We start from the raw sequence: 25509 nt of genomic DNA, 5'->3' as shown, positions 1-25509 counted from the left end.
TTGGTGTTGCTGATTGCTTTGTGGCTCTCAGCTGGGCTCACTGCTACTCCCTACTTAAGGAGACTTCAGGGCACTGCTGTGCAAGCATCAGCACTCATGTGCAGCCCTCCTCGTGTGAAGACCTACTTGTGTAAAGACCTCGAGTCCTCCAAGCAAGTACACCGGACAAGGCAAATGACACCCCTACTTGACTAGTATTGTTCTTTTGTTTTTCTGTCAATGTCTTCAACATGTGTCAATAACACATTCCTTTAACACAAGATGTTTCTCTCACCCCTTTAGCTGGAGAGGGAAAAACCCAGACAACCTATGTCTTTTACATCAAGCCACCACTTCAAATACTCTCTTCACCTTTGGCTTGTGGAACTGCCAGTCTGCGGTCAACAAAGCAGACTTTATTCCAGCTTTTGCCAAAGAGGTCTCGAAGTGGTGGCTTTGATAGACATGGATTTGACTGGAAAATACTGTAAAACAGACAGCATTTTCCTCTGCTATAAACTTCTCCCATTCTTGCCACTCCAGTGGTGGGGCATGGTGGATTGGGAGAACATATATTCTTACATCTTCTTCTTATTTTGGCTGCTCCCGTTAGGGGCTGCCACAGCGGATCATTTTCTTCCATATCTTTCTGTCCCCTGCATCTTGTTCTGTTACAATCATCACCTGCATGTCCTCTCTCACCACATCCATAAACCTTCGCTTAGGCCTTCCTCTTTTCCTTTTCCCTGGCAGCTCTTTCCTTAGCATCCTTCTCCCAATATACCCAGCATCTCTCCTCTGCACATGTCCAAACCAACGCAATCTCATCTCTCTGACTTTGCCTCCCAACACCCAGTGCAAATCTTAGCATCTTTAACTCTGCCACCTCCAGCTCTGTCTCCTGCTTTCTGGTCAGTGCCACCATCTCCAACCCATATAACACAGCTGGTCTCACTACCGTCCTGTAGACCTTCCCTTTCACTCTTGCTGATACCCATCTGTCACAAATTACTCCTGACACGCTTCTCCACCCATTCCACCCTGCCAGCACTCTCTTCCACAATCCTCATTTCTCTGTACTGTTGATCCAAAGTATTTAAACTCATCCACCTTTGCCAACTCTACTCCCTGCATACTCACCATTCCACTGACCTCCCTCTCATTTACACACATGTATTCTGTCTTGTTCCTACTGACCTTCATTCCTCTCCTCTCTAGAGCATATCTCCACCTCTCCAGGGTCTCCTCAACCTGCTCCCTACTATCGCTACAGATCAGAATGTCATCAGCAAACATCATAGTCCACGTGGACTCCTGTCTAATCTCATCTGTCAACCTGTCCATCACCATTGCAAATAAGAAAGGGCTCAGAGATGATCCCTGATGTAATCCCACCTCCACGTTGAATGCATCCGTCACTGCTACCGCAGACCTCACCACTGTCACACTTCCCTCGTACATATCCTGTACAACTCTTACGTACTTCTCTGCCACTCCCGACTTCCTCATACAATACCACAGCTCCTCTCGAGGCACCCTGTCATATGCTTTCTCCAGGTCCACAAAGACGCAATGCAGCTCCTTCTGGCCTTCTCTAAACTTCTCCATCAACATCCTCAGAGCAAACATTGCATCTGTGTTGTTCTTTCTTGGCATGAAACCATACTGCTGCTCACTAATCATCATCTCACTTCTTAACCTAGCTTCCATTACTCTTTCCCATAATTTCATGCTGTGGCTCATCAATTTTATTCCCCTGTAGTTACTGCAGTCCTGCACATCCCCCTTATTCTTAAATATCGGCACCAGTACACTTCTTCTCTACTCCTCAGGCATCCTCTCACTTTCCAAGATTCCATTAAACAATCTGGTTAAAAACTCCACTGCCGACTACCTAAACACCGCCATGCTTCCATAGGTATGTCATCTGGACCAACTGCCTTTCCATTTTTCATCCTCTTCATAGCTGTCCTTACTTCCTCCTTGCTAATCCGTTGCACTTCCTGATTCACTATCTCCACATCATCCAACCTCTTCTCTCTCTCATTCTCTTCATTCATTAGCCTCTCAAAGTACTCTTTCCATCTTCTCAACACACTCTTTGCTTTTGAGTACATTTCCATCTTTATCCTTTATCACCCTAACCTGCTGCACATCTTTCCCAGCTCGGTCCCTCTGTCTAGCCAATCGGTACAGGTCCTTTTCTCCCTCCTTAGTGTCCAACCTCTCATACAACTCATTATACGCCTTTTTTTAGCCTTCACCACCTCTCTCTTCACCTTGCGCCTTATCTCCTTGTACTCTTGTCTACTTTCTGCATCTCTCTGACTATCCCACTTCTTCTTTGCCATCCTCTTCCTCTGTATACTCTCCTGTATTTCCTCATTCCACCACCAGGTTTCCTTTTCCTCCTTCCTCTTTCAAGATGTCACACCAAGCACCCTTCTTGCTGTCACCCTTACTACACCTGCTGTTAGTTTCCCAGCTGTCTGGTAACTCTTCACTGCCACCCAGTGCCTGTCTCACCTCCTCCCTAAACTCAATCTTGCAGTCTTCCTTTTTCAACTTCCACCATTTGATTCTTGGCTCTGCCCTCACTCTCCTCCTCTTCTTGATCTCCAATGTCATCCTACAGACCACCATCCTATGCTGCTTAACTACACTTTCCCTGCCACCACTTTGCAGTCTTCAATCTCCTTCAGATCAACTCTTCTGCATAGGATGTAATCTACCTGTGTGCATCTTCCTCCACTCTTGTATGTAACCCTATGTTCCTCCCTCTTCTTAAAATACGTATTCACCACAGCCATGTCCATCCTTTTGGCAAAATCCACTATCCTCTGACCTTCTTCATTCCTCTCCTTGACACCATACCTACCCATCACCTCCTCGTCTCCACTGTTCCCTTCACCAACATGCCCATTGAAGTCCGTTCCAATCACCACTTTCTGTCCCTTGGGTACACTCTTCATCACTTCATCCAACTCACTTCAAAAATCTTCTTTCTCACCCATTGCACACCCAACTTGCGGTGCATATGCACTAACAACATTCATCATCACGCCTCCAATTTCCAGTTTCATAATCATTACTCTGCCTGACACTCTTTTCACCTCCAAAACACTCTTGACATACTATTCCTTTAGAATAACTCCTATCCCATTTTTCCTCCCATCCACACCATGATAGAACAATTTGAATCCACCTCCAATCCACCTGGCCCTGCTCCCCTTCCATTTAGTCTCTTGCATGCACAATATATCAACCTTCCTTCTCTCCATCATATCTGCTAACTCTCTCCCCTTACCAGTCATACTGCCAACATTCAAATTTCCTACCCTAAGTTCCAGTCTCTTTACTTTCCTCCTCTCTTCTTGCCTCCGGACATGTCTCCCCCCTTCTTCTTCTCCTTCAGCCAACAGTAGCCCAATTTCCGCCAGCACCCTGTTGGCTAACAGTACTGGTGGCGGTTGTTGTTAACCCGGGGCTCGACAAATCCGGTATGGATATTTGTGTTGTTGTCCGCATATTGATTTGGCAAAATTTTACACCGGATGCCCTTCCTGACGTAACCCTCCCCATTTATCCGGGCTTGGGACCGGCACGAAGAAACACACTGGTTTGTGCATCCCCTGTGGCTGGGTTAAAACAGGTATTCTTACATCTAAGAGGTGAAAATTCACCCCTCTGGGTAATGTATACAATTTCACTACTTTTGAATACCGCACTATTACTGTCTCCTTACCATTTAACATGACCATTGTTGTTATCGCCCTTCAGATTTGCTCAGGATCTTCCTTGCTGAGCTGGATGGACTGTTGTCTTCCCTCCCAGATGACGGGAGACAATTTCTAATTCTTGGGGACCTGAACATCCACCTGGAGAGCCCTCCTGCTGCTGACTTTCTTAATGTTCTTTCCTCCTTTAACATCACACAGCTCCCCACTCCAACAACTCACAAGACTGGCAATCTGCTTGACCTCATTCTCTCATGCAACTGCACTCCCACAAATGCACCTTTCTACACAAGTCTGACCACTTTTTCATTCAGTCCTCTGCGCTGCTTCCCTTTTCTCACTCTTTTCCTCCCCCGCTATATCCTTCCATCAACACCTCTGCTCCCTCTCTCCCACTCACTTCTCTTCCATAGTCTCCTCTACTTTCCCTCCTCCTGCTCACTTCTCCTCTCTCGACACTAACACTGCCACAGGCACTCTATGCTTGAATATCTTGCTGTTTTTGTAATGTTTGTCTTCTCTTTTCCAGGCCTGCACATGAAAGACCCTCCTGTCCTTGGCTTTCAGAAGCACTCCACAATCAACATACTGACCTTATGACAGCTGAAAAGAAATGGTGGAAGTCAAAGGCTCAGACAGACCTGGCTAAGTATCAATCCCTTGCATCCTTTTCTTCTACCACCATCAATGCTAAGGTAAAGTTCTATCAGACTAGAATTAACTGCACCACTAACATGTGCTCTCTGTTCTTTGCATTCACTTCCCTTTTTAATCCTCCTCCAACCCACCTCCTTATCTGCTGATGACTTTGCCACCTTTTTTCAGGATAGAGTGGCTGCCATCAACAGTCAGTTCTCACCCTTGCTGCCACCCATTATGCCTCCTTCCAAACATCACCCAACACTGTGGTCCACTATACTCCGGCCCTCTAGCGGATTCTGTTAAGGGAACCTGTCAGTACCCTTCAGTCATATCCAGAGTAGTCAGGAATGTGGTGTGTCCTAGACACTCGAGGAGGTCGTCAACTCGCGGCATTGGATTGGCATCAAATTGGGAGACTTGGTGAAGCTAATGGAAGTCATTGTAGAACCTCCAACTTCCATCTGGCTTGCTGACCAATACAATAAGATTGGACCAGGGACTATGACTTTCTTCAGTCATACCTAGGTCTAGCATTCGTCTGATCTCCAGCTCCACTTCAGCCTTTTCTGCCTGAGGAATTCTGTATGGGCATTCTCTGACTATAATCCCAGGTTTCGTCACAATGTCATGAGCAACCTGGGAGGTCCATCCTTGATTTTCACTGACTACCTCTGGGACAGACAGGACAGCTGCTTTGAGCACCTGTCATTGTTGGTGAGTCAAATTATCTCCGAAGTTAATGTTTAATTTATGAGTGAAAAGAGAGCGGGACTTGGGATCCCTGTCCTTCCATGGTTTCAGCAAACTGATGATAAATCCATTCACTGGGACAACGATTTGGTTGTTTCACCAAATAAGCAACCAGACCCTTCCTCTCCTTAACTTCATATGGGCCCTGCCAATGAGCCAATAATTTGGAGTGCGAGGTAGGAACTAAAACCATGACCCGATCTCCCAGGCGGAACTCCCAAGGAGACATGTCATGGTTATAACACCGGACCTGGGTTGCTTGCGCCTTTTCCTTGTGCGTTTTTAGTATGGGTTTAATCTTTTCAAACCTATCGCGTAACTGCACGATATATTCCAAAATATTTAAATATTTGTAAAAGGGAGTGCCTCTTCTTCCCAGCCTCCTTTTAAAATATCTAATATGCCCCGGGGTTGTTGTCCATATAATAATTCAAAAGGCGAGAATCCCATGGAGGCTTGTGGGACTTCCCGATATGCAAAAAGGTCGGGGGGGGGGGGGGGGGGGGGGCTGATCAAAGTTCCTTCCATCCTTATTGACTACCTTGCATAACATCTGTTGGAGAGTTTGATTGAACCTCTCCACTAGACCATCGGTTTGAAGATGATATACCGAGGTCTTCAGATGCTTTATTTGTATAGGGTGGTCTAGATCTAAGTATACAAGTTTTAATGCAATGCAATGCAATAATTGAATAATTAGATCTGGACCACCCTGTAGTAGCTTGGCAGTCTCTCTGAACGTCTGCGAGGTAAAAGCCGTCCCTTTATCCGTCAGGATTTCTTTAGGGATGCCGTCTTGCGTGAAGACCCCTACCAATTCCCGTGTGATAGCTTTTGAAGTACAGTAGATGAACACAGAGGAACAGTTTCAGGAAACCAGGTAGCATAATCTACCTTGACCATTGTATATATTATATAACCCCTGGCTGAGGGATCTAGGGGTCCTAGCAGATCAACCCCAATATGTTCAAAAAGGACATCAATTAAAGGTAATGGAACTAAAGGAGCACAGTCTCTCCTAGGAATCTGCCGCAATTGGCACTCTGGACAGGTCTTGCAAAAGCGGCGGACTTCCTCATTAATTCCGGGCCAAAGAATCGGAGCTTAATTCGCTCAAGTGTTTTTTTCGGGACTCAAATGGGCTCCCAGGAGGTGTGTAAGTGCTAGTTCACAGACTTGTCGTGGTACTAACAAAAGGGACCTCACCCCCCCCCCCCCCTCGTGTTCTGCACCTGATACAACAGATCAACACAAAGTGAGGACCCTGTGGCATGGGATGTAATGTGCGTTGGCCATCATACAGAACAACTCCATTTTTTGTGAATTTGAGGGAATCATCATTCCATTCTTCTCTTTTGAATGAAGCCGGGGTCTTCCTAAATTGAAACTACAGACATGTGAGGGGATCAGATTCAACCTCAAGAGGCGTGGTTTCCTCCTGACTCAACTCCACACTCGAAGATGACGTATGAAGCTGCTGCAAATCGGCCATCACGTCAGTATTATTGGCCGAAATCTGTCCTTCTCCTGAGTGTGTACACGGCGTGGAGGCTGCTGAGGTTGTTTGATCGGCATCCATGACAAGACTGAGTGCTTTCTTAGGACTAGCGAGTATTATACAGCATTTATTACTAGGCCAATCTTTACCCAGTATCACGGGGAAAGGAGGATAATCGAGGACCGTCACCACCAATTTTTTCAAGGTACCCTCATGGCAGATGTAACAGGCGGCGGACTCGTAATAATGAACATCCCTGTGAATACAGGTTAGATGGGTCTACGGTAACACAAACCGGCGTGCAACAATGGAAATGTTACTGCTGGAGTCAAACAAAGGTTCTTCATTATATCCATTTACAATTGCTAGTCCTGTATGGAGAAAGGACAAAGGATTAGCCAGATCACACTGCCCTTCTCTCCGTATTCCTCTGCCGACCCCCCCGCTTCCTCACGAAGTGCTTCAGCAACATATCAGGATTCACAGGAGCCTGCTTGGCGGTGTGGACAGAAGTCTCAAAAGCAGGGACACATGTCCATCTAGGTTCACATTGGTCCCGTTCTGAATATCCCAAGTCAGTTTCTGCTCTAATACCCTCAATGGTCTTGATTAGCGAGAGCATTTCGCTACGTATTCGTCCCCAGGTCGGCTGGGTGAGATCAGGCGGGAGGGCATGTACCAAAATAGCACAAGCTACCTGTTCATTGATATGTCTGGCGCTATTTTATTTTGGCTTTAAGCAGCGCCCGACTTTAGCCTAAAGTGCAAATGCCTGTGGTTTGATGGGTATTCTGGGGTTGTATTCCCAATTCATGATATCCCTCGCCTGCCAACCTGGGGCACCTCCACCTTTTTCAAAGGCTTTCACCTTTGTGGAGATTTCAGGAGTGGTCCTCTGACTTGAGAGACCATAATAAGTCTCCAATGTGTTCCCATCCGAACTTGATCGTCATCCATAGGACCCCTGTCTACGGTCCTAGGTACCTTTCACAGGCTTCCGGGTCGGAGTAGGCTCCCGATTTCCATGACACACAACGACTGACCCCAGCTTGGCAACGTGGGAATGGTACTTACCTACCCAACCCTGGTTTGGTTTAAAGACATGTTGCTGTTTCGAGGCATGTCCTTGTTCTGGCTTATGGTCCCTGTAGGAGACCATCCTGACGGCTATGCCACCGTAAAAAAAATCAGCCTCAGACAAACAGGAAGGTTTGGGGCAGCCACTCATATATTGTACCTGGCTGCAAAAGGTTTTAGTTGTCGCACTGAAGTGCATAGTTCAAGTTCTCAGCCTAAACTGATTTGTTAAGGCAAAATGGCGTCTTTACAGACCAGGTCCCAGAAATGATGTCATCTTGGATACTGGGACCGGAAGTGATATTTCAAGATGGCGTTGGAACCGGAAGTGACATCTTTGAAGAGAAATCACACAGGTTTTCCCGCACCAGGACGTCTACAAAAGGCACACGTTTGTTCATATTAAAGTTCACAGCACACAGTGCCCCTGCACTAATCACCCTCTTTCAAGTCCTTTCCAAAGGTCCTTCACTGCCTCCACTCCTCTCCACCGAGCTCTGTCCTCTTCCTCCCGACTGCAGCTGCCGACTAGAGGGAGGCAGTCCCTTTTATATCCACCTGGACATACGCCAGGTGCTTTCTGATGGACTTCCGGGCACTTCGGGTGTCCTCGGTATTCCTTCCGCCAACATGAAGCGCTACCATCCGAGGCTCCACAATCGACTGGGCCACCCTGGCGGTGGCCACGGGCCCTTACAGGGTTGAGCTTTCATGATCTGACCCTGTTTCCCCCAAACCAGGCATCGCAGCTGCCCTCTCGTGGTCCTGGGGAGGCACAGTCCCTCTCCTGGTCCGTCCAGGCGTCGCGACTGGGCACAGCCCCCAGCCAACCACCACAATATATATATATGTACAATATATATATATGTAAGGGGGCTCTGCCCCCTGCTCGGTTTGCTCGCCAACCCCAGGGCGGGTGGTATGGGCTAGCTGCTGATCGCATATGGGGAAGCGGATGTACAATTCGGATGTACAATTTAAACAGATTGTTATTTTCATGGGAATTGTTACATATGCATAATAGAACTATCTATTTTACATTAAAGCAAGTAATTAACCATAGTAAAAAATAGTAAAACGTAATAAATTGAAAGAAAATTATCTTTCATGTTGAGTTAGAGGTATTCGTTGTGTTATACATTTTCGTTCTGTTTGGCTTTGAAATTAACACACAAATACTTTTAAAACTTACACTTTTACTGTAAAACTTCAGTAAAAACAATTTTTTGAACTAACTCTTTGTCGATATTGCATTGAATTTTGATACCATGTTTGGACTTACATCATGACAACACAATGTATAACTGCCCATGAGTGAAAATCGTTTCTTTCTCTCTAATAAATAATCCAGCTTTTTCAAATGTTTGTCCCTGTGGTTTGTTAATTGTCATAGCAAAAGCTATTCTAAAGGGAAACTGTAAATGTTTTAATACGAATTGCATATCAAGATCTCCTTTGGTGTCTAATGTTATCCGTGGAAGATGTACTACATTAACTTTCTTGTCGCCTGTTAAAATTTTACATGTCAGAATTGTTCGACAGCATAGTATATTGATACACATTTAACCACTTTGCCATGTAACTGATCGACAATTTTTATGTTAATTCGTTTGACTTCATTGTTTCTTGGTGCTAGGATTGCCCATGTACTCATTTCTTTTGTTGATAACCCTTTGGGATGAAATTCTTCAATAAGATTTGGACATAATAAGTCTTCTTTTACTGGGAACTTAAAGTGAGGAAAAATTGCATATATCCATCTTCTATTATCCTTATGTTACAATTTATTGTATTTTTTTTTTATTGCCAAAAGTGAGTCTGGGTTTTTTGTGAAATTAAGTCTATGGCTACATCTGGACCCTAAAAGAGAAAATGACAGTGTTCAAATCCTGCAAATGCCTGAACACTTCTTTGGGTCCTTGAGCAAGACCCTTAATTGCATCGACATCGGGCGATAGAGTGAAGCGATTTGTGCATAGCAAAATACACAAAATTTCATCCACTGAGTATCTCTCTATTATAAAAAAAATAATCTTGAGACGAGACTATTTCCAAGAGATTTTTTCAAGTCCAGCGAGACAAGACTATCGCCAAGAGATTTTATCAAGTCCCGCCCTCCTCTCAACCATTTACGGTTAATGGCCCATGGTCCTCTCACCTCTCATTGCTGTGAATGCTTTCGTCACACACAGTTCCTGCGCTCTTATAAATTTTTACATTTTCCTCACTTTAAGTTCCCAATAAAAGATACTTATTATGTCCAAATCTTATTGAAGAATTTCATCCCAAAGGGTTATCAACAGAAGAAATGAGTACACTGGCAATTCTAGCACGAGAAACAATGAAGTCAAACGAATTTACGCAAAAATTGTCAATTGGTTACACAGCAAATTGGTTAAATGCGTATCAATAGATTATGCTGAAACAGTTGATGGTGATTGTGTGGAAGATTAAAACATCAACTTACAATATCCTGTAGAATATCTACAACTGTTAACACCGTCCGGTCTTCCGCTGCCTGAATTACAGTTGAAAGAAGGATGTATCGTAATGTTATAGCGTAATTTATGTATGAGTGATGTGTTATGCAATAGGACAAGTTTAGTTGTATTCAAAATTGTTCTCAGTGCTAGAAGTTGACTACCTGAATAGACGAGTCTCGGAGTGTAAAAATCCATGTTCAAGTAGTAAAAAGTGTCCAGGAAATGAGTCCACATAAAAGAAAGTGGTAGGAGTGATCAGAGAGATACAGAAAGAGGTAGAAAGATAAAGAAGATAAAGTCCTACACGGAGCTGCTGGAAAGGCTGCCACTCACGGCAGCGCCTAACTAACTACAATGGTGTGAAAAACTATTTGCCCCCTTCCTGATTTCTTATTCTTTTGCATGTTTGTCACACAAAATGTTTCTGATCATCAAACACATTTAACCATTAGTCAAATATAACACAAGTAAACACAAAATGCAGTTTTTAAATGATGGTTTTTATTATTTAGGGAGAAAAAAAATCCAAACCTACATGGCCCTGTGTGAAAAAGTAATTGCCCCCTTGTTAAAAAATAACCTAACTGTGGTGTATCACACCTGAGTTCAATTTCCGTAGCCACCCCCAGGCCTGATTACTGCCACACCTGTTTCAATCAAGAAATCACTTAAATAGGAGCTGCCTGACACAGAGAAGTAGACCAAAAGCACCTCAAAAGCTAGACATCATGCCAAGATCGAAAGAAATTCAGGAACAAATGAGAACAGAAGTAATTGAGATCTATCAGTCTGGTAAAGGTTATAAAGCCATTTCTAAAGCTTTGGGACTCCAGCGAACCACAGTGAGAGCCATTATCCACAAATGGCAAAAACATGGAACAGTGGTGAACCTTCCCAGGAGTGTCCGGCCGACCAAAATTACCCCAAGAGCGCAGAGACGACTCATCCGAGAGGTCACAAAAGACCCCAGGACAACGTCTAAAGAACTGCAGGCCTCACTTGCCTCAATTAAGGTCAGTGTTCACGACTCCACCATAAGAAAGAGACTGGGCAAAAACGGCCTGCATGGCAGATTTCCAAGACGCAAACCACTGTTAAGCAAAAAGAACATTAGGGCTCGTCTCAATTTTGCTAAGAAACATCTCAATGATTGCCAAGACTTTTGGGAAAATACCTTGTGGACTGATGAGACAAAAGTTGAACTTTTTGGAAGGCAAATGTCCCGTTACATCTGGCGTAAAAGGAACACAGCATTTCAGAAAAAGAACATCATACCAACAGTAAAATATGGTGGTGGTAGTGTGATGGTCTGGGGTTGTTTTGCTGCTTCAGGACCTGGAAGGCTTGCTGTGATAGATGGAACCATGAATTCTACTGTCTACCAAAAAATCCTGAAGGAGAATGTCCGGCCATCTGTTCGTCAACTCAAGCTGAAGCGATCTTGGGTGCTGCAACAGGACAATGACCCAAAACACACCAGCAAATCCACCTCTGAATGGCTGAAGAAAAACAAACTGAAGACTTTGGAGTGGCCTAGTCAAAGTCCTGACCTGAATCCAATTGAGATGCTATGGCATGACCTTAAAAAGGCGGTTCATGCTAGAAAACCCTCAAATAAAGCTGAATTACAACAATTTTGCAAAGATGAGTGTGCCAAAATTCCTCCAGAGCGCTGTAAAAGACTCATTGCAAGTTATCACAAACGCTTGATTGCAGTTATTGCTGCTAAGGGTGGCCCAACCAGTTATTAGGTTCAGGGGGCAATTACTTTTTCACACAGGGCCATGTAGGTTTGGATTTTTTTTTCTCCCTAAATAATAAAAACCACCATTTACAAACTGCATTTTGTGTTTACTTGTGTTATATTTGACTAATGGTTAAATGTGTTTGATGATCAGAAACATTTTGTGTGACAAACATGCAAAAGAATAAGAAATCAGGAAGGGGGCAAATAGTTTTTCACACCACTGTATGCTATGAACAGAATAAGAGAATAAGTAGAATAAGAGATAAAAAATACCAGCTAATTAAATGAGCTCAGTGTTACAAGGTGTTGTCCCTGATTAGGAATCTGGTTGGAACAAAAACCTGCAGCCACAGGGTGTCCCCAGGATCGAGCTTGGGAAACCCTGCTATGAAACATAATTTTTTTTCAATTTATTAAGTTTTACTATTGTACATCCGCTTCCCCATACGTGAGCAGCAGAGCCGCAAAGTGGCTAGCACATAGCGCCCATATGGGGGTTGGCGAGCGAAGCAAGCAGGGGGCAGAGACCCCATGTATTTTATTATTTTGAATTGGGCTCTGGCTTCTTGGACTATGATTTGGTGCAAGTGATCTTGAGATCGAGATCTGAAACGAAAGTGACGTACTGGCATCAGCTGATCAATCCCCAGCTATATATATCTTTAAATCCAATTCCCTAGCTTTACACCTGAATGTCACTCGGGTTGTAAAAACAATGCTAAAAGCAGTAGTCCCGAGCATTACCCAGGCAACGGTATAGCTGCATCTTCTCCTCTCACCAGTAGGTATGCCTAGTAATAAGGGAGTCTCTCTATTATAAAAAGAAATCCTGTCCTGGAAAGCAAAAGCAAGGCTACGATACGTGATCTTCTCGGAAGACATTTAAAAGACCCGCAAGACCAAAGAGACTTGCCACGGTGGGTCTCGCAGGGACCGTAAACATAAGACATTGTGCCAAGAGATTGACCCATGACCGTCTCGCGATGACACAGAACATGAGATTCTTGCAAGACATGCCCTACTTACAATCTATCAAATAGGACAACGGGGCAGCAAAACATTCAGTCTTGTGAAGTATTTGAGCACACACAGATCCAGAGCTCTCAGCGCATATAAAGCGTATAAGGACAGTACGTTATAAATGAAATGTCGACATCTAAGCGAAGAAGAAAGCAGCACGGAGAAAAGAGACTCAAAAGCGCTGGAGAGAAAAAAAGAGCAAAAAAGAATAATCGAGGTGCAAATTCAGAAAATAAGGAAAGTAATTATCAGCCCGGAACAAGTGGAATTGAAAAAAAAGCTTGTCCAATCCGGCTCAGAATTAAAAGACAATGAGTAAAAGACAAAGTAGAACTTCATAAAGACGTTTACAAACGTTGGCGCTAAACACATGCAGAGCAGGTTACAGACTATGAAACCAGTGAAATTAGAAAGGCTCAAAAAAAAACAAAAAACGTTGGCGCTATACACATGTGGAGAAAGTTAAAGGATATGAAAGTAGGTAAATTAGAAAATATAAAAAAAGAAAGTAAAGATCGCAGTAGCGCAAACAAACAAACTGCCCCATTTAACTATGCACCAATCTAACTTTGGTTTTCCACAATAATCACTACACTATTGCACCTTAACACTTAATTCTACTTTATTCACATAATTTTACTGTTCTACTATACTGTTATCTTTCAATCTATGACTTTTTGTTAATCTAACTGATATTCTTCTAACTTTGCACGGTTTTTGATAAGCGGATCAGGATGCATTTCACTGCGTGTTGTCCTGTGTAACTATGCATGTGACAAATAATGAATCTTGAGAATTTCAAAAACGGAGTTTACCGCATATGCATTTATTGGTTACTTTGTAAAAAAAATTATTAACTGCTGATGATGTAGATCGTTTTGTCTGTGCTGAAATTCCAAACAGAGAAACCTATCCTGACCTCATTAAAAAGATTCGGCATATTTGGACTCGCAAGATTACAAATATTGTTTTTACAGAAGTTCTGAAATAAAAGTGAAACTAATGAAATAACAACAATTTAAAGAAAAAAAAATCTTAAAAGTGTGTATCCGGAAAACCAAACACGGGGGTTGGCGAGCGAAGCGAGCAGGGGGCAAAACCCCCTAGTCTCATAAAAAACTTTTTTCAGCAGTCTAAGTGTTGCACACTCTTGACAGTGATACGAGCAGTGATCAATAGTGAGGACAAAGTGAACATCAGTCAGTGAAATTGATATGGACAATGAATCTGAAAGTGAGTCTGATGAATCCGAAAGTGATGCTCGCTCGGTATTTGCATCATTATACTTTTTGTGCTTCTGACTGCGTACTTTTAGAGTTTTGCACATTTCAGTAAAAAATAAAAAAGTCATTGCAACACTTTTTACATGCTTTTCTGAGAAAAAATGGAATGCTAATGCACGTTGTTGTTCCACAGATCATTTGCAAGAACTGAACATGTTTAATACTTTCCCTTAATAAACAAGCAAAGAAGTCTGATCTTTGGCACTATATGTAATACAGTAGTCTGCTTAAGCAAAATCTTTAAAATGTGACTTTTTGGTGTCCACAGATACTGTAGGTTTTTACAAAACATTAACCATTCTTGCAAAACAACATTGGCTACATCATCATTGGTATCAGTATCGGCAATACTGGCCTCAGTATAACCCAGTATCAGATCGAAAAGAAAATCAGCAGTATCGCCCATCACTACATTCTACCCTCTCATTAGCAAGCAACAGAAAAAAATATAAAGAAGTGCACAAAGAAACACACTTCTATTGCTCTGATTGCAACATCACGTTGTGCATTGATAACTGCTTCAAATCATGTAACAGAAAGGATGTCTACTAAATCTACTTAAGTACAACAGTGGACATTGGACATATATAGTACCTTTCCTATTGTATTTATGGTGATGTTTTGGTACTTACTTGATGTTATTGCATCTAATAAACATTTTGTCATCGTTATGTTTTTGGCTAATTTTTCCAGAGTAAACATAATGCTAAGGAGGTTACTCCAAGTTTACATTAGGTTTTTATTTATTTTTGTCTTTAATATTTTATATTTATATTTAAGTTGAGTTTATTTACACAGTCAATTTGACCTGCTTATTGACCTGAAACGTGTTTTATATAGTCTTTATTAATACTTTACTATCATCCATTATTTTAATAGCTCTTATTTCATTGGTGGGTAGATTGTCTTAAGCTGTGTCTTTAGCAAAATGCGTGCCCAAGGTAAAGTCAAACGCTAGCGCCTGATTAAGGGAATGAGTAGGATCATGGGGGTGGAACAAAAATCAGTCCAATAGTTATATGAGAACCTGGTCCTTAAAAAGCTCAATCAGATCCTCAATGATCCCACACACCCACTACAATGTAAATTGAATTTCAACTCGGTGGCACTATAAAGAATACTTACAATATCGGGAAAAAAAATTCGAGATATAGTTGATCATGCATTTGAGGTTCTGATATATGTCGTTCCTTATACTGTATCTCTTTTTCCTGTGTTTATTTAAGTTTTATCTGTGTTTTTGTCGATGCACAAACCTAATTTCCTTATATGGGATAATACATTTAAAAATGCATTTTTATTCCAGATTTGAGGCGACGAATTGCAGATGTGCTTTGCTTATTTCCAAGAAAACTCTTAATTACATGGATTTTAAATTTACTGACTACAAGGTCCTAGTTTACTATTTATTTCAGGCGCATCCTATAAACTTAGCCATTTGTATACCGCACGTTTCATTGTATCATTAAAAGTGTCGAAATGCTTCCGTGTCTCTTCCTTCTAGGTTTCATAAGACGCTTTGCTGACAAATACATATAATTAGCGAAAAAAAAAATCAAGACATCCAAATTTTACATGCGCACACATTTCAACACAAAATGAAACCGCTTGACCTAAATAAGTCATACGTTCTCACCAAGTAATGCAACTGCTTAACTTACAAGGAAGTGATGGTGCAATCTGGGATATTAGCGGTAATTTACTTCTGTACCTTGGAGGACTGACGTCACAGCTTTTACCTCCTACCCCTCCCCCTACTCAGTCAGCGTAAAGATGGCGGAGGCTGCGGCTGTTGAACAACATCGTTTCTTTTGCCACTGCTGTAAGGGAGAAGTGAGCCCTAAATTGCCGGTGAGTTCTGGTACTAACTTATTGACGAAGTGAAGGTGTTATTAAGCACTGTCCCTAGTGGTACAATGTGTGACAATGATAGGTTGGCCTGGTGCTTTCAGTTTGGCTTTAACAATTGACTTTCTGTTTAGGCTTATAATCAAAATAAACCCTGTAGAAAGAAGGGTGGAATGTGGTCGTATACGTTCAAAATTTTACAGGTTTTATCCACTGAACCTAAGGCTTTCTGAACTACTGTTGTCACTAGCATGTAAGAGTTATAAATCGCTTGTTGTCATTTGGGCACGAATGTATTTCAGCTTTTTATGTCGCTTAGGTTGTATAGCCTAATAGTAGCAGCACAGTGGACATGTAGTTATCAGAAGCAAAGGCCTGTTTCGAAAGCTGTTTGATGAATCTGAAAGTGAAAATTTAAACTCTAGAATTTACTCTACAAACCATTTCTTCCAGTCAGAGTTAAAAGTAACAATCTATTCCACAGTATTCTTTAGGACTAACTAGCGTTTGTAGAATACATTTTGGTAGTACACAATTTGAAAGAGCTAGTTATACTTGTGAAATTTTTATGCAAAGCTTATTCTGACGACTTTGCAGTGTATGTACGCTGTATGTGGTGGAAACATTACAGTGAATTCAGAGGCAGTATTTTTAGATGCATATTGGTATCATGAAAGTGTATGTATATAATTTGTACACGATACTGGGTAAAAAGTTTAAGTCAAACAATACATTTTCAGTGTTGATTCACACATGAAAATACTATAAAAATTAGAAACAAACATTGATATAATAAGTAGTAACACATTTCTTGTGTTTTCAATTAACTTTAGTATACTGAGAGATGGCTAGAATAACATTGCTTTGGTTCCCAAAACTCTTTAAAATGCATCCCATCCATTCCATGTCTTTGTTAATTCCACCATAAACAGAACTGATTCAGACTAATGAAAAAGCAATCTGCTGAACAAGCTGTGGCAGTGATGGATTTTGATAAATAAATGGGTTTTTTGGATGGCTTAGAAATAGTTAAGCTAATGCACTTTGAAAGGCATATATATCATAGTTTTTGCAACTGCACACCAACTCAGATTTACAAGATCTGGTGTTCAAGCGGTGCAAAACAAGTTTAAGACAGAAGATAAAAGATTTTTTGAAGTGCTTGATAAAACATATTTCACAAAATCTTCTGCTGTGCAGCAAAATCTTAAAAGAAATGGTCTTTATGTTTTATGTTGCAACATAGAAACTTCTTGCAGAAAAACAGCAAACTGAAGAAATGATCATCTTCTTTCAGCTGCCCTGGTTAGGGGTCACCACAGTAGGTCATCTGTATCTATACCTTTCTGTCCTCTGCATCTTACTCTATCACACTCACCACCTATATGTCCTCTTTTGCCACATCCATAAACCTCCTCTCAGGCCTCCCTCTGTTCTTCTTGCTTGGCAGCTATATCCTTAGCATCAACCAATATACCCAGCATCTCTCCTCTGCACATGTCTAAACCAACACAATCTTGCCACTGTCTTTGGCTCCAAACCATCCAACCTGAGCTGACCCTCTAATGTACTGAGCTCTAATCCTACCCATCCTTTCAAACCCAATGCAAATCTTAACATCTTTAACTCTGCCACCTCCAGTTCTGTCTCCTTTCATTTTTATCAGTGCCACCATCTCCAACGTCTTGTAGACCTTCCCTTTCACTCTTGCTGGTACCCATCTGTCACAAATCACACCTGACACTCTTATCCACCCCTTCCACCTTGCCTGCACTCTCTTCACCTCTCTTCCACTCTCCCCATTACTCTGTACTGTCACCAAGTATTTATACTTGTCTGCCTTCACCAACTCTACTCCCTGTATCCTTGCAATTCCTCTGACCTTCCTCTCATTTACATAGAAGTATTTTGTCTTGGTCCTGCTGACCTTCATTCATCTCCTCTCTAAAGCATATCTCCAGGGTCTCCTCAACCTGCTGTCTACTCTTGTTACACATCGCAATGTCAGCAACAAATATCATTGTCCATGTGGACTACTGTCAGTCTCCTACTACTACTTGCCACTTTCATGAACTCCACTTTACAGTCTTCCTTTTTCAGCTTCCACCATTTGATCCTTGGCTCTGCCCTCACTTTCCTCCTCTTCTTGATCTCCAACGTCCAACCACCATCCTATGCTGCCTAACTACGCTTTCCCTTGCCACCACTTTGCAGTCTCCAGTGTCATTGAGACTGATCCTCCTGCACAGGATATAACCAGGACCCTGTGATTTCCGGATTGTGGAAAACATGGACAAAATCACGGAATTAACGCATTAAAACAGATTTTAGATTTAAAAACGGAAATGTGCGGAAAGTAGAGACTGAAGGGGTGACTGTTACAAAACTTCACAATAAATAGAACTACAGATTATTCAATCGTTTAATCATTCAGATATTTTCTAGTTTGTTGTTTTTAAAACAAACGCAATTCTTTGTAGAAATTCAGTCGTGCGTCTGTTTGTGTGCGTGTTTCTTGTATGCTCTCTCGTTAAAGGCACGCGAATTAGCTAGCTGCACGAGACAGGGTATCTGATACTGCTCGCTTCGACATTTCTAACAACATAGAAAAAACTAAGAAACACAAGCTTAACTGCAAGGGCACAATAATATCCCAGCGACTTTACGAATCTGGACAGTTTTTCCAGCATACCATAGACTGGACACGAAAAGATACTTGCAATAAATACGTCAAATCTAAAATCCATCTCAAGAACAAGGAGAAATTAAGTTCAAAAAGTGTTCCCCTTCAGGTAACAATAGACGAAACGACAAAATTCTTCAGATGCAAGATGTCAGATTGTAACGGATTTTGTGGTCATGCTAGTCTGACATACCGTTCGGGGAAAAAATGACAAAGATGCATCCTTTCTTTATTAAGTACTAGTTGATTACCCAGTGGCTTTGCTCACTGAGTGCAAGGGAAAAAATAAAATGTAGTCTATAAGTTATTAAATAGTAAAACATTAACATTTAAGAAGTAAAGATATATTGAGCACTACTGGAGTGGTTTGGGGTAAACTACATTTTAAAGGCGCTATAACACAACAGGTAAGTAGTACTAGCAGTAGCTAAAATGTATTTGGATCATCTCTCGGTAGTAGATCCCTTGTGAAAGGCGCTACACGACCGCTGTGGTATAGAAATGATATTTTCTATGTGATCGTCTAAATTTCTGCCTGACAACCTTACACTACGTGCCTGTGGTTTACTTCTTAAAATAATTCATCACAAAAGGAACTTTGAATGTTGCGGGGTTTTAGTGACCCGAACTCACCTTAAGGGACAGTATGTAGTAGTGCAGGGTAATTTACAGAGTCCTGCTTCGATGGTGTCGATCACACTCTCGCAAAGATTTCCACTCTCCCAGGAGCTGACGGGGCACTTGAAGTGTTGCAAACAGTGCGAGAAGAGAGGACGCTGCTCGAAACTGCTAATCTCTCGACCCCGCAGAGCAGCCCGACATTCTGCGCCTCCCAACGTCCAGTTTGTTCTCACGCACATTGTTTACAGCTCGCCGCAGTTAAAAAGTAGAAAGACGCAAAGCTGTTTTCCTGATCTCTTCTACTATCAAGTACTACCAACTAAAAAAAAGTTACAATGTGGCAGTTTCCGCAACAGTCACGTGGACGAATAAATAAAACTTCTCTGTCAGAACGCGCCAGGCAGCGGACGGGTCAGCGCTGTAGTCCAGAGAGGAGGGCTGGGAGAGGACGACGCGGGGTGTACTTCTATGGGATAGATCGGTGTGTTTGTGTTCTTTTCAATATCAGTAAAATAACTCGCACAAATAATAACAATTCGTAAAGACGATATAAAAATGGCGCCCACAAACGAAGTGATTAGTTCCTGTATTATAATATTTTCTGGGGTCATACGTAATTTCCATATCGCGTGGTCATACGTAATTTCCGTTTCATACGTATTTTCCATATCGCGTGGTCATACGTAATTTCCGTTTCAAACGCGAAAAGAATTTTATATATATATATAGATTGTAATCAAGCAGGCACGCTGCCAGAAAATGAGAGCAGTCTTCGTCAAACTCATTTGCCCTGTGTCTTTGAACAACACATGGATACTGTTCTTCGAAAGATTCATTGCGGTAAAATTTATGTTATAGTTGATGAAACCACAGATAGCTGAGACCACATAATTCTCAACATAGTGATAGGTGAGTAAACTGGCTGTATGGTAATTCTTATGTAGACAGTTCTAATTGCACATTAAATTATAGTGATAGGTGAGTAAACTGGCTGTATGGTAATTCTTATGTAGACAGTTCTAATTGCACATTAAATTATTTTTAGCCGGTGTTAACAGTCTTTCCCTTAGAAAAATGTTTTTGGTGAATGGCACTGGTTGTTAACGGGTCCCCTTTTAAAAATTAACAATGATGTTTTGGGATTTAATAAATGTTTTCCCTCGCAGTGATGAGGTATGCAAGGTCCACATTTGACTCTTCCATTATAAACACGGCACCTACAAACCTGGGCAGAAGAGCAGGCTTCTCCTCCGATGCAACGAGCCCTTAAAAGCGGGTCTTTTTTTTTTTTTTTTTTTTTTCTGTTAAATTAATGGATTTAGTGTTTTGCAGATTAGTTTGCTTTTGCTTTGTAATTAATTATTTTAAGGTATGCAGTAGATGAAGCTACAGATGTAATGATACACATTTTCAATCTGTAAACATTTAAGTTATAAGGATCATTATAAATAATTTACATAATTAAAATTACAGGTACTGAAGACCAGTACTTTTTGACAGATGTTATCTTTATGGAGAGCTGCAACTTTTCCACCTTTTCACAGGCAGCACTTCAGTCCCTTCACAGCAACCAGCTGAATATTAATGACATTTTAGCAGTGGTTACAGACAATGCATCATACTGTCTGAAAGCATACCAAGATGTTTTAAAAGGGGTTATGCCTACTAGTGTACATTCAACCTGCTTGTGTCATGTCATCAGTTTGGCGGGAGATACCTGGCAGCACTATAAATACTTTAGCGAGGCTGAATCACTAGTGATGTGGGTAAAGTCTACCTTCTTCAAGAAGTCTTCCAGGAAACCCCCAAGGCAGGAAACACCAGGTGGAAAAGCTGGTCCGAATCAGTAGGGTACCTTGTTGAACATATTCACCTCTACAAAAAGTTATTTCTGGCCGAGAACCCATCAGCTCAGGCTGTAACAAATATTCTAGACCCTCAAAGTGACCCCAAATGCTGCTTCATCTCAGAAGGATACATCAAACTAGTAACAGCTCTTACAATTCTGGAGGGCACTCGCTGTCCTACTGCAGTCTGAGCATACAGCCTCATGGAGCATCTGTGCTCCTACCTGATGAATGGAGCTGCAAATTAAGGTTCAGTTGTACTAGTGTACTATTTCAATAAAAGGATGTAAAGTGCCATTTCATTATTTTTTGTTTTTGTTGTAGCTGTTGCTACTTACAGTAAAAAAAAAAATCCAAATCAAGGAAAAATTAAACGGTGAAAACCAAAAGTAAAAAAATAAAATGGAATTTGTGAAAAAATAAAATGGATTCCATAGGGCCCTATCCACCCCACTCTTGTAAGTCCCCCTGTGTTCCCCCTTTCTTCTAAAAAATATGTATTTACCACAGCCATGTCTGTCCTTTTCACAAAATCCACTACCATCTGCCCTTACTCATTCCTCTCATTGACACCATACCTACCCATCACCTCCCTATCCCCTCCGTTTCTTTCACCAACATGTACAAGAAATAAAAGCATACAATAGACCAAGTATGGAGCAACAACCAATGTCAGAAGCCTTTGCTCAATACTTTGTCGATGCACCTTTGGCAGCAATTACAGCCTGAAGTCTTTTTGAATATGATGCCACAAGCTTGGCACACCTACCCTTGGCCAGTTTTGCCCATTCTTCTTTGCAGCACCTCTCAAGCTCCATCAGGTTAGATGGGAAGCGTTGGTGCACACCCATTTTAAGATCTCTCCAGAGATGTTCAATCGGATTCAAGTCTGGGTTCTGGCTGGGCCACTCAAGGACATTCACAGAGTTGTCCTGAAGCCACTCCTTTGATATCTTGGCTGTGTGATTAGGGTCGTTGTCCTGCTGAAAGGTGAACCGTCGCCATAGTCTGAGGTCAAGAGCGCTCTGGAGCAAGTTTTCATCCAGGATGTCTCCGTACATTGTTGCACTCATCTTTCCCTTTATCCTGACTAGTCTCCCAGTTTTCTTGCTGCTGAAAAACATCCCCACAGCATGATGCTGCCACCACCATGCATCACTGTAGGGATGGTATTGGCCTGGTGATGAGCGGTTCCTAGTTTCCTCCAAACGTGACGCCTGGCATTCACACCAAAGAGTTCAATCTTTGTCTCCTCAGACCAGAGAATTTTCTTTCTCATGGTCTGAGAGTCCTTCAGGTGCCTTTTGGCAAACTCCAGGCGGGCTGCCATGTGCCTTTTACTAAGGAGTGGCTTCCGTCTGGCCACTCTACCATACAGACCTGATTGGTGGATTGCTGCAGAGATGGTTGTCCTTCTGGAAGGTTCTCCCCTCTCCACAGAGGACCTCTGGAGCTCTGACAGAGTGACCATCGGGTTCTTGGTCACCTCCCTTACTAAGGCCCTTCTCCCCCAATCGCTCAGTTTAGATGGCCAGCCAGCTCTAGGAAGAGTCCTGGTGGTTTCGAACTTCTTCCACTTACGGATGATGGAGGCCACTGTGCTCATTGGGACCTTCAAAGCAGCAGAAATTTTTCTGTAACCTTCCCCAGATTTGTGCCTCGAGACAATCCTGTCTTGGAGGTCTACAGACAATTCCTTTGACTTCATGCTTGGTTTGTGCTCCGACTTGAACTGTCAACTGTGGGACCTTATATAGACAGATGTGTGCCTTTCCAAATCATGTCCAGTCAACTGAATTTACCACAGGTGGACTCCAATTAAGCTGCAGAAACATCTCAAGGATGATCAGGGGAAACAGGATGCACCTGAGCTCAGTTTTGAGCTTCATGGCAAAGGCTGTGAATACTTATGTACATGTGCTTTCTCAATTATTTTAATAAATTTGCAAAAATCTCAAACTTTTTTCATGTTGTCATTATGGGGTGTTGTGTGTAGAATTCTGAGGAACAAAATGAATTTAATCCATTTTGGAATAAGGCTGTAACATAACAAAATGTGGAAAAAGTGATGCTCAGTGAATACTTTCTGGATGCACTGTATGCATCAGTACCAGTAAATCCTCCACCAACATTATGAGGCTGAAACATTTCAAAGCAAAGCATGTTTATTATATTTTTTTTCTCTATAAATGGCCTAATTTTGAAAAGACAGTCATTGTGAATGATGTGCACAATGACAGTGATTATGTGCTAAGGAATTCTTATAGTTTCAAAATGCTGAACTTGGACTGCATTCTTTGTACTGGAGACTGTCAATACTGAAAATATTTATAGAAGATTTAAAAATTCATTTGTTTACTTACTGTTCTACTGAGAAGCTCAGTTTTCCTGTTGAAATACTGTAATCCATGTTGTTCTATATTTTCCCCATTGTCTTCACAGCCTGCTAAAGTGGTCACTGTACAGCCCACGACAAGTGTGCGTAAGGTTTTCACTTAGTAACTAGATTTGTCTTTGATTCAAAGGTTGGGCATTTATGCAGTAAGTTGCTAGATAGAACATTTATACTAAAAGCATTTAAGATAAGTATTCACCCATTTTCAGTCATCTTTTCTTTTAAGAGTGATGGTCAGGTTGTTGTTTTGGTGTTTTTTTTTTTTTTTTAAATGCCTTAAGTTAAGTCTTTCAGCATTCTATTTGTCGTTGTAAATTGTAGCAATTGCTTAATAGACCAGTTTTTGTGGATACACTCCTGTCACCCTTTGCTTGTTGTCGACTCATAAATATGTTTTCATATTAAAATGACTGGCAGCTCTTTCTCCAATAAGGTAACTGAAATTCTCTGCTCTTGAAAGAGCTATCACATGTTACGGTGGAGCAAATGCATCACTTTTTATGCAGATAAGGTGTTTTCCTTAGCTACCTTGCAATTTAGTTGGACTTGTCAAATAAGGGGTGTTTCTTCCATATGCATGAAAAAATCTAATGTTACAAATCCATACAAAGCAGAGATGCTTTTCTTATATGTAGTTATGAGATGTACCAAATTATGGTCTGATTGGCCTAAAGGTGGAAAAGCAACTGAGTTATATGCTTCTTGAACACTGGCATACAATATGTCCAGGGTGCTGGTTTTTTTTTTCTCTAGGTTTTACAGTTTCACCAATTTTTACCAATTTGTAGACGGTAGGTAACAGAAACACGGTTAAAGTCCTCAGATATTGTAATTAAAGCACTGGGATGATCAGCATGTAAATTTAATTACAGAATACCAGGGGCAATCAAAAAATTCACGGAATTGTGATATAGCGGGAGAGTGAGAGATCTGATTACACACACATTGGGTTGGAGGGGAGTGCAGCACGTCTGTAGACCAGTTACAATAGGTATGGGTTGGTTTTGGTGTGTAGTATTGTTTTAATTACTGTTTGCCTTAGATGTGTGCATAGTCATTCGGTGCCATATTGCAGTTCGTCAAGTTCATGTACAAATTGGGGAAATCAGCTTTAGCATTGCACTCTCCCGCTATATCACAATTCCGGGAACTTTTAGACTGCCCCTCGTATATTGTGTCTGTTGGAAATGTCGAGTCTACCGTGGGGGTGTGTAAACGTCTAGCATAGTGCCATGTGAAAACTCTCTTGGTATGTAATGAGATTGTAAGCCCACCAAAAGCAGCTCAATATTTGAGTCACATACCTGCATATACAGATGCACGTATTTCAGTTTAATTAAAGCACACTTCTCTCAGGACATATACATTTGCACTAATTGATTTATTTGTTCATTAACCCCTTTTGCATTACATAATCATTAGATGAAGTCCATAATGTAAATATACAAAGTCAAAGTGAACTTTATTGTCATCTCAACCATATACAAGTATACAGATAGACGAAATTGTGAAGCTCAGGGTCCACAGTGTAACAACATGACGTGCAAATAATAATTTAAAAATAGAATTTAAATTAAAATTAAAACACAAACAAGACAAGACATTACGCAAAGACAAGACAAAGAAGTAGCAGCAATATTGATGTGTAAGATGTGTAATATAATAAATAATAGATATAGATAATACAGAAATTATCAGTGTATGATAATAGTTGTTTAAGACGTAAACAATTACAGGTCAGAATGTTTCACAGCAGAAGGATAACGAGTGTCAAAATACTTAAAGGTCAGTAGAAGATTTTCAGTACTTCTCTACATGCACACTCGTCTTTGCAGGACAGTGGTTCACATGTATAAAAGTTCTGTTTTTAGAGGGGGTTGAGGCCGTGTGGAAGGTCCC

General features: G+C 41.5%; 1 protein-coding gene across 1 annotated transcript in view; it reads left to right on the top strand.

Moving 5' to 3' along the window:
- The first annotated feature begins 15940 nt into the window (after positions 1-15940).
- The window catches only part of rnf115a (ring finger protein 115a), a 59286-nt gene continuing 49717 nt past the window's right edge, over positions 15941-25509 (top strand). Inside the window, exon 1 of the mRNA XM_028794852.2 lies at positions 15941-16067. Coding sequence (XP_028650685.1) covers positions 15990-16067 — 78 coding nt within the window. The 5' untranslated portion in view covers positions 15941-15989. The remainder of the gene's footprint in view (positions 16068-25509) is intronic.

Source organism: Erpetoichthys calabaricus, chromosome 2 (assembly GCF_900747795.2).
Source record: "Erpetoichthys calabaricus chromosome 2, fErpCal1.3, whole genome shotgun sequence".
In the NCBI taxonomy this organism is placed as follows: Eukaryota; Metazoa; Chordata; class Cladistia; order Polypteriformes; family Polypteridae; genus Erpetoichthys; species Erpetoichthys calabaricus.
This window is presented reverse-complemented; position numbering and strand designations above follow the sequence as displayed.